The sequence below is a fragment of the Lathyrus oleraceus genome, chromosome 6, assembly GCF_024323335.1.
Source record: "Lathyrus oleraceus cultivar Zhongwan6 chromosome 6, CAAS_Psat_ZW6_1.0, whole genome shotgun sequence".
Classification (NCBI taxonomy): domain Eukaryota; kingdom Viridiplantae; phylum Streptophyta; class Magnoliopsida; order Fabales; family Fabaceae; genus Lathyrus; species Lathyrus oleraceus.
This window is the reverse complement of record NC_066584.1, coordinates 423,454,653-423,468,421: the sequence shown is the minus strand read 5'-3', so window position 1 is coordinate 423,468,421 and position 13,769 is coordinate 423,454,653. Positions and strand designations below refer to the sequence as shown.

Below are 13,769 nucleotides of genomic sequence, written 5' to 3'. Positions count from 1 at the left end.
AAGAAGAATGTTGATTCATTGGATTGATGCCATATTAAGAGGATCAAGATGAACATGGAAAAAGAAAAAACTTTATTAAAAGTGAAGAGATACAAGTTGAGTTTTTATATACAACTAGGTGACTTGCACCATAAGTCATTATTCCCTATCACACCATAGTGTACCTTAGAGTTCCCTATCACACCATAGTGTACCTTAGAGTTTAAGTAACTAACTCAAACTACTTGCTAACAACTTTCTAATTGTATTTCAAGATAGTTGGTGATGCGTAAGGATATTGTTATCATGTGCCACATACTCATTAGTTTCATGCTTCAATAGATCCAAATCGAAAAAAGGACTAGAATTCAAAAATAAAAACCTAAAAAATGAACCAAAATCCCAGTTTTTAAAATGAGTAGACTAAAACTAAAAAAAATATAAAGGGACCAAAATTATAATTAAACCTATTTTTTATTGGAGTTTGAGACAGTTTCTAGATTCTGAGCATGGATACTTTAAACTTATTTAAAACAAATTTGAATTTTAATTATTAAAGATCATATTTCCGTTGTCAACGTTAGAAGTAAAAGAGAATTGAATTGAATTTTTGTCTCTTATACCTTTTAACTATTGCTATATTGTTAATAAATAAATTTTTGCATGTTTTTGTAAGTAAATTTCATTTAAAATTAAGATTTCTTAACATACATTGTTTTTTCTTATAAATTTGGTCAACGTTAGAAGTAATGAACCGAAAATCTCTCTTATTATTATTAAATCAGTGATAAACTTAAATGATTATACAAAAGAAAAGAACCTCTCTTATACAATTAAGAGAGTGAAACCCTGACAACTTAACTGATTTTTTTCAACATAAAACTAACTACAAACTGAAAAAAGAGATATTAGCCCCCCTTAAGCTAGAGAAAAGATGTCAAACATGTTCAACTTAATGACCATATATACTTGAAGATTGCAGATTACCAGATTTTATTGTGAATGACATCCAGTTCTGCAGTATGAGAAACGTGTTATATTCTTTCAAGAAATGTGAGTTTTGGACAACTTGGATGGAAGACAAACTATCACAATAGATTGTAGGATGAGTAGAAGAAATGTGTAGGTTGTAAAGAAGGCAGGGTTAGTTAAACCTTACAAGTTGTATTAGGTACATAAGAATCTGCCAATGAGTCTTTTCTATTTTTTTATGATGACAGAGATCACAATCATCTTTTGAAAGCTTTTGATTAAGGTACATAAGACTGAAAGTAGGTTTGCAGTCCTACAAACTTGTATCATCACAAAAGTCATGGACATATTTTCTTTGACTAGGAGAAGTTCTTTTGCTTGAATATGCAACTACCAGGTCTAGAAAAATATTGAGGAGCCACGAATATTTGATCTGAAACTATGAATTGATTGTAAAACATCTTTGAGTCTTACTATTTCTTTATTGTTATCACGGCTAATACAATTTCATCTATATAAACCAAATGTTAGATAATTGCAAACATGTTTAATAAAAAGAGAATTTTCGGATAGGCAGAGTTTGAGATTCCTATTCCGACCAATTTATTTTAACACAAAAAACCTAACAGTTGGCTTCTTTTAACATAAAACTAACAAAACCTGATTACAGAGAAATCCTAACAGTCATCCTTAAAATAAACTTGTCTGGTGTCTTGTTTTGTTTTTATTTTTTTATTTTTTGAAATAAAATAATGTTCTTGTTTTGAAGAGATAAATTTCAAAAAGTTATATTTAATGATAAAAGAAAAGTTCAAAGGCTCTATCAATTTAACCCATAAAATTTATCAAGATTCCCACATCCAAAATACTTGAGATGGAACACCAAAAGATGAAAATACCTCTTAGCATCAACAACAAACGGAAAACTTGTACACCATGGAAACCAAAAGTGGACAATTTGTTTGTCACATGACAAATACTCCCGTGAACATTTCCTTTCTCTCATTGAATAATTTCAAATTAAACTCTTATTTGCTCTCCATGTATACCACAGATGTGTATAGTAAATCACAAAATTTGGACCTTTTGTCCTTGACAGTTACCCTTTTGGCCACAGGTTCCCAGCTGCAAGAGCACAGAAGTTTCTTTTACGAGTCACTCTACCTCTATAAACCGGTTTCTATCTTCACTATTGCCCCAAAAGTTTGGTCTACAAGGTGAACCCAACTGCAACATCCTCACAAAATCCCTTGAAATTAGGCATTATACCAAACATTTCTTTGAAACATTGTTTATAAGAAATGAATGCTCATTGTATCTTGAAAAGACTCTTCAATTTCACCACCAGCTTCCATTCTTCATTACTTAGTTCATCCTATATCAATAATTCAAAAGTTTAACTTTTAAGACAGTCCAACAAAATCCATTAATAGCTAAATACATATTGTTAATGGATACATTTATCTAATATCTCGGTGCACTTGATTTGCTTAAAAGGATTGATTTGCTAAAAAAAGACTGGACAGGACAACAATTTGTGCAGCGTTTGATTTAAAAAATAAATAAAGGACAGCACGAATAAAAGAATGAAGGACTGGACAACTATCTAATTTTTTGACTCGCACTTAACCACCATTTTTGTCATGCGTACAAATAAATGAAAAATACTATTATATCCTTTGGTTCTTTCCAATACTCAGCAAATACTGTTCACTCTTAAAACCTAGCACCTCCATCTCCCTCAATTCTAAACAACCTGCAACACATCACTTTCCAATTGACTTGTTCAGGTAACATTTTTTTATTATTACCTTTTCTTCTATGTATTATGTATATAATATATAAAAGTGGTTGTCGGTTTATGCATTTGCTGTACCATTTTTCATGCCTTCAGTTTTTTTTGTCCTATTGTCTTCTTCATATTATAATAAGAAGAAACTTTAGCACCCTGAATATATCAGGTAATACCCTTGCTGCACACTGTGACCCTTTGCTTTGCTTCTCCTATATTTTGTTCACTAGTGTTTAATTGGTTTATATGACTATGACTAGGAACTACTACTAAATAACTCCTAAATCCATAAACTTTCATGTATGAATTAATTTTAAAATTAAAATTCATTTTCATGTGCAGAAAAACTTAAAATAAATATTATCTTTAATTCAATTAATTTTTTATGGTATTTTTATTTACTGATAATTTTTTTAATTATTTTTTCATATGTAGTTGAAATGGATGATGAACAAATTTTTCATTATCTTCTTGTTAGGAGTTGTTTGGAGGATGTATATCCAGATTTTGGTCATGCATGTTGCTGGTTTTTTTTCCTTGAATTTTGTTTTAAGTGATGATTATGAGAGGATGTATATCCTTGAATTTTGGAGGATGTTTATCCAGATCTTTGAATAAAAGAGCTTTAGTTAGATATGAGTCACATAGGAATGTTTTGGAATCTATTACTAGTACAAGTGATTCCCATTGTATATGGGAATTAAGAATGTGTATTAACACATTTGCACATCTTTGTGAGGTTTTAAGGGGACGAGAAGGATTAGTGCAACACAGACAAGTAAGCATTGAAGAACAAGTTGTGTTATTAATGACTTACCCGATAATCAGATTTGAGAACATCAATAGATCTCCGCGAAATATGGCTTACAAGTTCATCATCAATCTCAAAATGTCTGCCAAACATTTTCTGCTGTTCCTCAGAATTGCTGCCAACAATCTGCAAACCAAGTTTGAACAGAACAGTAAGACTATCTTCTTCACCAGTGTAAAAAAATTAGTTGATAGTAAAACAAATGCTACAAATAACTTAACATACATTAGTCGTCTTTTTTCCTTTTTCAACACATCACACAATCATGGCCATTAAGGTTGTTTTAAATCCATATTTCAAACTTCATGTATTAGGGGATAATCGCACAACCAGGGAAGTCCATTACGTAAAACCCAACTTTAATTTAAGCACATACCTTAATGGCTACTTTCTGCCCTTTCTTTGCATAATCAACTGGTTTGTGGTTATTCTCAATGGAGGCAATGCGTCCAATGTCAATGAAATCTTGGGACGGAATACAAATTGGAGTTCCAATCTGTCAAGTAGATAGTATTAGATGCAAATTTAAAAAAAAACAAGCAAATTTTGTGCATTGCATACATAAAATGACCCTATTAAGACCATAACCCAAAACACTAGTAGATCTGGTGTCAGAAACTGACTTTCAAGAATAGTCTGATACACAAGAACAGAAAGCATCAAACAGTACACTATAGGTTAAAATCCAAGAAAAGCCATTTTTTATAGAATTTAAGGGTGGTTACTAGATATAATATAGTAGTAGGAACCATTCTGTTAAAGGAAAAAACAATAAATACCATTTTTATAAAGTTATACCATTTTCTTAACAATGAGGGTCGAGCACAAGATTCCAGTTCCACATCTAGTTTTACGTCTGAATATTCAACTTTACCCGGCTCTTGAATATACCAACAATCAGGTTCTTGAATATACCATGGCAAATAAAATACAATTCTAATAGTGGAAGATATTCCGCCAACTTAAAGTCTAAATTAATTTCCATCTCCTCAATTTAACAGCAGCAGCCTAAACTTAACCAAGAGCCAAAAACATTTAATTTTTCATTCCTTTTTCAAATACAGATGCAACACTAAAATACAACAGTCGAATTTACCCTTATCCTAATCCAAGGAAATCAAAACAATTTAATGCAGAGAAAAATGCTATCGACACAAACATAACAACCACATTGAAAAAATGATTATCTGAATTAAAAATTATACCTTTAAAATGCCTTCAAGGATATCAACTCCCAAAACAATCGGATCCTTCTTGTTGAAAACACAATTTGGTAAGATCTTTAGAACACATGGGAAGACTGCCTCATCTGCCGATTCTTTCTTTTTCTCCTCCTTAATGTTTTCCATGTAAGCCTTAAATTGATCAAATAGATGATAAATGATATCGGCAATAAATATTTTAACGCCCAATTCATCTGCAAGTTCCCTAGCTTCAGGGGTGACTTTGACATCAAATGCCAATATAGTTGAATACTCTCGTTTCTTTTCAAGCATTACACTGGCTTTCATCACATCCTTCTTATGTACAGGGCCTATGCTTATAGCACTAACAGGAATATTCACTGCTGGAGTTTTCAAAAACTCCAGTAATGCTTCCAATGAGCCAAGGGTAGATGCCTGGACACAAACACCCTCACCACTCCTATCAATCCTGCTCAAGACTGACTCCACGTCTTCTAAGGCCGCTGTTTTAATATGTTCTAAATCATCATCAGGCTTCACCACATATAAACTAGCGCCAGCAATAGCATGTTCAAGCCCCTGAAATAACAGGAAATCTTATCAACTTTTATAAACATTTCTAACAGGAAGTAACAGAAAGTCTCTGATTCTCTACACATTTATCAACATAGAAATTAAGAAAAATATAATGGGATAAAAACTAGCATAAAAGAAGTCAGATCAATAATCACCATGTACCTGGGCAGTGATTTTGATGCCCATCGCAGCTTTGATTTCTTTGTGATGGATATATGATCCCTGAAATTAAACAACCATTACCTTAGCGGGAAGACATGCTAAATAATAGATTACGGCTCCTTAATCAAAGAACCCTAAGACTAATAGGATGTTTCACATCCAATCAATTGACATAGTTCCAAATTCCAGTGATGGAAAAAATGAAAACTTCTCCAGCATAACAATATGAAGTATGACCAACTGTACTTTCTGCAGCTTGGTTTCTACAAGTTAAGCATAATGTTAAGAATCTCAATCATTTCCTTCCTAAAGCTTCCAACACTCTAATTATCATTCACACCCATTCATATTTCCACATGCCTTTTTCTTACCCAAACCATTGTTAAGTACGAAATCAATAAAAGTAATATCAACCAAGACATAGAGTCTTTTGTACATATGCACCCTGGACAGTTATGGATCAAGTACCAACGTTATAATTTTCCTATCAAGCAACATATGTGATGATAAACTAAATTAATCAAATGCAATACCTTAACGTTATAATTTCCCTATCAAGAATAGAAGTACCTTAACACGAAGTTCCTTCATTGGATGAGGTGTCAATAAAGCTCGAATTGAGGTAACAATTGGACCCTATATTAAAAAACTTCAATAGTCAGAAGCAGAAAGCAAGTGCATTGATAGATGCACTTAGAATCTGAGATGCTTACCTGCATTCCAGCTACAACTATTTGATCTCCTTCATGAAGGACACCATTAACTAAAACAACATCAATAGTAGTTCCATGGCCTTCAATAACCTTGACTTCCAAAACAGTACACTGGTAGCCACAGTCAAGCAACAGTTAGAACTCTTTGTTAACGATCAAGAAGCATTCGAGCGTCAACCACTTCAATAGTATGCAAAAATATGACTAACCTGCACTTCATCACTGTATGTAAGTTTCTCAATCATGGTCTTTTGGGTCCACTGAACCAATAGTAATAACATATCTGGGATTCCTTCACCGCTGAAATATTAAATGCCAAAACATCAATACAAAAGCATCAAGAAAGAATTAAGCAGATTATATAGATTATGTGACACTACAGTTAGGATCTTTGCCTGAAAACAAAGATTTGTCATTCACCCTATGCTTCTACCAAAACCCTATTTTAGATGATTTCAGGTAGAGCTCAGAAAGGTTGGACACAAATGGAAAGATATCAAAGAAGTTTGAGATGTTCTAAAATACACTGAAAAGTTAGAAACAGTCAAAGACGCCCCTTCCTAATAATGATGAAAATGCTAAAGGAGAAGCACAAAAAATGAAAATGCGTCTATAACCAACAAAATACATATATAAAATGCAGGAACCTCAAAAAAATGGAGACAATTTTGTAAGTTATTGCCCGTATTATTGTCAACACTATTTAAAGTTGCAAAAGTAAATGCAATTCAATATCATAAAACTACAAAAGATTACATGTGCTAACGCCTTGACACAATGGTTGTCGGGTTGTTTTCGTACGACGAATTGGATGTGGGTTTGAGTCGTGGATGCAGGAAAATGCATCAGCCCATTTGGAACATTAGCATAGTGTTTGGTCGGGGTAAAATGGAGGGGAGGGGAACAAAATCCCTCGACTCCATTTTGGCTCTCTGATATAGAGGGATATGGAGGGGAGAGAAGACAAGTTCATACAAATTTAAGTTGATAGATGGAAATATCCTTTCATAAAATGTAACTCATAGGAACCAAATGATGGTTGAAATATAAACTAATATAAGTGGGAAAAAATGCTCCTTACAACCACAGAATAGAGTAACAAAGAATTAAATGGAGCTGGGCTCCTTACAAGACCGTAAATATAAATGAAACTACGAATATAAGAGCACCCATAATCAAGCGCGAACCAACTTTATTTGCTCAACCTAATCCCCAATAACCAACCAATTGCTAGTTCCTTTCATGCCTTTTGGTTACCCCTCCTTATAATTTCCCCCCCTTTAACTTCTCCTTACTAGTCTCAATCTCTTCTCCTTGATTCTAGAATCTTCTCCACCACTCCTTTCCATTTGTCCCATTCTACTCTTTCTCCCATACAAAACTAGCATCTCCCCTCATTAAACCAAACAATAGACCCCAAGCGGATGCAGGAACAAGGACGGCAAATAGGTTTCAAAAGTATTGTGGCTGCCATTCTCAATGAGAAAGGAGACATTTAATTATATCCAAGAATAACAAGATTTCATGGCAACTTTAACCACAAAGAATTGGAAAGACCCAAGAGATGATGGGCTCCAAAACCAGATAGTGTCATTAACTAACTCAAAAACTTGTTTAGCTTAGGAGAGAAAGGTGAAAGAGTATTATAACTAAAAGGCTACAGTTACCTTATTGCACTTGTAGGCACAATGCTGAATGTTTCTCCCATTTCTTTGTTTTTATAATACAATGCAGTATTTAGCCCCTGTTCCTTGAACTCGGTAACAATCTAGAAGTGAAACAAGAAAAATTAGCATGGTGCACATTAACAGAAACAATCTGCGACACCTTACAAATATATAAAATATGTTTATGACTACCTGATCGAGCCTCATATTGAACTCATTTTGAACATCCTTAGACTGCTGCAACATTGCTTTACGAATTGGAGCATTGCGACATGTTTTCCAGCCATAAAGCCTATCAACCTGCAATGTTGCAAGAACAGTGTGACAGAACTGAGAAACCTGTCAAGAACATTTATATTGGAAGCAGTAGATCATATAAGTGGAATACTCACCTTATTCAATGCAACAATAAATTCTGTGTTCCTCATTTTTAATAGGTCGAGTGACTCTTTAGTTTGTGGCTCTAAGCCATGCATAATGTCAACAACCAAGATTGCAATATCACATAGACCTGAACCCCGAGACCTTAGATTATTGAATGATTCGTGGCCTGGGGTATCAATAACCAGTAGACCTGGAACTTTCAGTGTTGCATCAGCTTTCAGTTCCTTAGTTCTATCACGTATGTTCTCAGCAGGAAAGTATGTTGCACCAATCTGTTGGGTGATACCGCCAGCCTCACCTTCTTGAACATTGGTGCCTCGAATACAATCCAGAAGCTTGGTTTTGCCAGTGTCCACATGACCCATGATGCAGCAAATCGGTGACCGGAGGTTTGCATCACTCGGCTTAGAAGACGCAGCAGACTGTTGTTGGTCCTGTTTTTTCTTTTTGGCCTCAACCCCAATTTTGGCCTGTTTTCTATCTTCAATTTCTTCAGCGACATGCTTCGAAACAGTTTTACTTGTAGCACCTGCTGTGGAGGAAAAACAAAACAAAATACAAATGAGCAGACAAGGTAAACAGAAGTATGTGCCTAACACTGTGCCTTATCCCACTAGGTGAAGAGGTTGGCTAAGCCGGTCAATCAAACACCATTAGACCTTCTAACACAAACAAGAGGTTGGTCGCACCCTAAAGGAGCAGACAAGGAGTTAAAGTTTTAAAGATTAAATTTTACAAGGTAAACAGAAGTATGTGCCTAACGCTGTGCCATATCACTAGGTGAGGAGGTTGGCTAAGCCGGTCAATCAAACACCATTAGGCCTTTTAACACAAACAAAAGGTTGGCCTCGCCCTAGAGGGATACCTAATACCTGGTGTTTTACTACCAATGAAGGACAAAAAACATATTTCTAAGATTCCATAACAAAGTTCTTAACCATAAAAAAATCCAGAGTAGCCTCAGTTTATATTTCTAAGATTCTAACACTAAAGTAGGTTACTATATTTCTTATGCAGGTCAGATACACTAAAAGCAAGAAATAATAAGTATGGAATAGGACCCAAATTGCTGTGGTATCAAGTGTGTTATTTTCAACAATTACACAAATTTCAAGTATATTCCTGATAGTGTAAAGTAAAAACTACCAATAAAACGCTAATCTCACCAGCATTTTTAGCAGGTATGCCAGTTTTAATCTCTTTTTTGACAATCAATTCAGGCTCAGAGTCAACTTCTTCATCAGCAAATGCACCCTTATCATTCAGATTGACATCATCCCAGCTTCTAGCATCCCATTCATCCTCAACATCATCTTCTTCCACTCTATCCTCTACAACAGCTTCCGGAAGTTCAATGATGTCCTCCTTCTGCACTGACACCACTTCTTCAACCTTCTTTGGTTCCTCAGAATCCAAATCAGCGGTAGTTTCCTTTGCTTCAATACTTTCATCTGCCTTGACAGAAGCAGCACCATTATAATTTCGACTAGTTGATTTCCCCTTCTTTGTCTGATAAATGGGCTTCTTGGCTGGTGCACCAGTGTCCCCAGCAGGGAGAGTCACACCCCCTGTGCTATTGAGAATCTGCCTCCTCATTGCCTCCAATCGCCGGGCTTCTTCTTTCTGCTTACCGGTTAACAATTTACCTTCTAGCTTCTTTTTCTGAAGTTTTTCCTTTTCCTTTTCCTTCTTTCTACGTTTAGCCTCTTCAGCCTGTCTCTCAAGTTCCTCTAGCCTTTGTCGCTCCTCTTCTTCTTTCCTTAGCTTCTCCTCCTCTTCTCTTTTCTGTTTTTCTTCAGCCTCTTTTCTTCGAGCTAGTAATTCTTGCATCTCCCTAACATGCTTTGGCAATTTCTTGTCCGCAGCTGCTTTGGTCTTCAAATCATTTTTCTTGGGTTCAATTGTCTCAGCCTTTACTTCTGCAGTTTCAATTGCCGTTGCACTTCCGGCTGCGGCTGCAGCTGCCTTCTTCTCCTTTTCCTTTTCTTTCTTCTTTTTCTTCTTTTTTGCAGCAGCTGATTCTACAGTCTCCTCTTCTCCCTCTTTTTCCCCTGAAGCAGCAGGGGCAGAACCAACTTCCGGAGCAGGCTGGACTTTATCATCCTGCTTTGGAGGAGCAGAAGGTTTTGCTGTAGGAGGGGCTTCACCAAGCTCTGCAAGAATCTTATCTAAATCATCCTCCTCTTGAGCAGTTCTCCCACTCTTTTTCTTATTCTTCTTCTTATTTTTGGAAGTTCCAACGATCTCTTCACTCTTACTTATATTGCCATTGTCAACATTAGTACTACTAATTCCAGCACTAGGTTTCTCACTCTCGACAGCATCTACACTTTCATTCCCAAACTCAATTTCATTACTCACTTTGGCAGCAGCACTACCACTTTTCTTTTTAGAGGACTTCTTTTTACCAGTAAATTCAACTAAAAAAACATCGTCTTCATCTTTATCATCGCCACCCTTAGCAGACTCGGATACAGAAACACTATCTTCATCCGGAATATCTGCACTCAATGAACTAACCGCCTTCTTCGAAGACTTGGATGACTTCTTTTTCTTGCCAGTGAAAGTGATTGGTCCTATATCTTCATCATCCTCTTCTACCTTTTCATTCTTACTCTCATCCTCTCCATCAATCTCATCAAAATTAGCAGATGAAAACAAAGAACCGCCCTTCTTGCTTCCTTTTGAAGACTTCTTCTTCCCAGTAAAGCTAACAACAGGTTCATCCTCATCGCCATCTCCATCACCAGTTAACTCTGATTTCTGTTCATCATCATCATTATCAACTTCCTCCTCATCCCCAAGCAAACTAAAACCAGCCGCAGCAGTAAACACACTTCCACCGCCACTTTTCTTTGGTTTCCCCTTTTTCTTCCCAGCAAACACAATTTCAGGCACATCATCTTCGTCCTCGCCATCAAAATCATCACCATTATCTTTAGCTTGTAAAAATTTAGAGTTGGCTTTTTTACCTTTCTTCTTCCCCTGCTTTTCTTCTGGCTGCGGCAGGGATGGCTCCTCTGAAAGTTCAGTTCCGATGGAGTATTCATCATCGTCGATGACTTGAGCCTTCTTCTTCGATTTCCCACCACCTTGCTGCGGAGGATTCTCGTCATCGCGTACCGATGGTTTCTTCTTCCCCATTTGTCAGATTAGGGTTTTCTCGTGCGTCTAAACAAAGCACGAATAATTGGATCGATAAAAGAGAGATTCGTGTTTTGATAAACGGAGAGAAGGGAAAAACCTGATCGGTGAGAATCAGTGGGTACGAAAATTGGATAGATAGAAAGGGGAAAGTCGATTGGAACTGCAGCGAAAGTGCGGCGGTGAAGGAAGATACAGGAGAGTTAAAACGCACAAACTCAGTAGCGGAGAAAAAGAATAACAACCAAACCAAAAATGCTTTGCTCTAGGGTTGTGTTTTACTCGAGTCTGTTTTTTATTTATATTTTTTATTTATTTATGGGCGTGGATAAATAAGAATTTCTCTTTATTTATTTATTTATTTATTTAAATAATACTGTAGTGTACAATTTCACACCAAATATTTGTTAGACCTTTATTTAATCTATTATAGCTCTTAGATGGAGTAAAAATATTTGATTTGAACTATAATTATTTGAGATTAATTACTAGTTAGTTTAAAAAAATTTATACCGTCCATTCATCACAATCATCCGTTTATATTATTTTATAGATTTTTAAAATAAAAATTAAACTTTTTTTAATATTTGACATTTTTTATTAACTGACGGTGTACACTATCAGTGTATTTCAATTAAACTCTAATTATTTTTAAAATTATATATACGTTAAATACAATTAAATTTTGAGAAAAAAATATGCATAATATAATTTACACCTTAAACGATGTTTATTAGGTCAAATTACATTTAAATTTTAATAATTTTATAATGTATTAATTTTTATTAAACAAATGTATATCCATTACACACATTAAATTTTTGTATCAGTTAGTTATAAGAAATTTTTTTTTAAATATCCAGATTTTTCAAAAAAAATTCAAAAATACACCATTTTTCCAAAAAATTACAAAAATGGCCATTTTTGACCCTAAAATACACCTAGGCGCCACCCTAGTTGGCGCCTACCCTTAAAGGGTAGGGCAAGTCGCCACTAGGAGTGGCGCCTGCACTCATTTTTTTTTATTTTTTTTAATATGTTTTTTTTTTTTATTAATTTAGATTTATTAAAAATTATATTAATTTATATTAATACATATATATAAATAAAATTATTTACAAGATATATATATATATATATATATATATATTAATTTATATATATATGAATTTAATTTATAAGTAATTAATATTATTTATAAATTTTTGGAAAAAAAATTAATTTATATACGTGTAAATAAATATTTATACACATGTAAATTAATATATATATATATATATATATATATAAAGATATGATAGACAATATCTTTAAAGATAAAGATAAAGATATATAGATATAAAGATAATAAACACAAAATATTTTTAGTTAAATAATACACAAGACAAATATTATAAAGATAGAATTAAAATGCATTATTAATTTGGGATTTATCACATATGATGCGGTCCATGGTACGATCCGCACGGGGGAGGTCTAATTACTCGCCTAGACGGTTCACGTGGTGGTGGTGCTTCCCTATTACCACCCCTAGTCCTAACGCGTCCCCTTGCCGTTTGCCGTTGTGGTTGGGTCGAAGTCCCTTCAGTGCTGTAGGAAAGACGGGTCCCCTCTGCGCCCTCAAAGCTTTGTCTCGGTGGGATAAACTGACTACTGTTGGGTGCGCCCTCGAAATGTGGTATTTGGTAGTTTAGGGTTGAATCGGGTTGGCCAAAGAACAATGTTTGTTGTGGTGTGTAGTAGTCTTGTTGGTAATCCTCTTATATACCCGTGTCGGGGCTAGGTGGAGGACTGGAAGAGCTCGGGACATTGTCGTGATGGAAGTGTTGGGATTGGTGGATGTGGGGGGATTGATATTGTGGTAGGTGTTGGGACTGTTGATGGTGGTGGGAATGTTGAGGTTGGTGTTGGTAATCTTCATGGTATTGGGGTTGAGTTTGTGGTATGTATTGTTGATTTGGTTGGGGGGTGGACATGTGTTGAGGTGGTTGTTGTTGGTAATACGGTGGTGGTGGCTGTTGTTGGTAATAAGGTGGTGGTGGTTGTTGTTGGTAATATGGTGGTTGTTGTTGTTGTTGGTAATACTGTGGTGGTTGTTGTTGTTGGGAATATTGTGGTGGTTGTTGTTGTTGGAAGTATGGTTGTTGCATCCGGGGATCGTCCAAATAGAACGGGTCAGACACAATCATTTCTGGATTTGTATTTGCTCTATACCAATCCACATATTCCCTTGTCGGCTTCATTTCGTTGGGCGCCACCGGAAATTGTAGAACATAGTGGGCACGGCCTTTCCACATTTTACGAAACTCCTTAGCAAATTCCTTCCAATGTTGGGCATACCACTGGTGGCTGACTTTTTTTAGATGTCAAGGTTCCAAAGACATA

General features: G+C 35.2%; 1 protein-coding gene across 2 annotated transcripts; it reads right to left on the bottom strand.

Moving 5' to 3' along the window:
* Positions 1–1,757: 1,757 nt before the first annotated feature.
* Positions 1,758–11,668, bottom strand: LOC127097594 (eukaryotic translation initiation factor 5B). 2 transcript variants are annotated; one of them, XM_051036096.1, is made up of 12 exons: positions 9,407–11,668; positions 8,249–8,772; positions 8,049–8,156; positions 7,857–7,957; positions 6,399–6,489; positions 6,190–6,300; positions 6,047–6,112; positions 5,477–5,536; positions 4,760–5,317; positions 3,931–4,050; positions 3,561–3,680; positions 1,758–2,326 (listed from the first exon to the last, which is right to left on the bottom strand). In XM_051036096.1, exons 1-12 carry the CDS (start codon positions 11,382–11,384, stop codon positions 2,261–2,263), a joined length of 3,903 nt encoding a protein of 1,300 aa, XP_050892053.1. In that variant the 5' UTR covers positions 11,385–11,668; the 3' UTR covers positions 1,758–2,260. The 2 variants fall into 2 exon arrangements, with proteins under 2 accessions (XP_050892053.1, XP_050892054.1); XM_051036097.1 differs by having other exon boundaries at positions 8,249–8,769.
* Between the last annotated feature and the right edge of the window lie 2,101 nt (positions 11,669–13,769).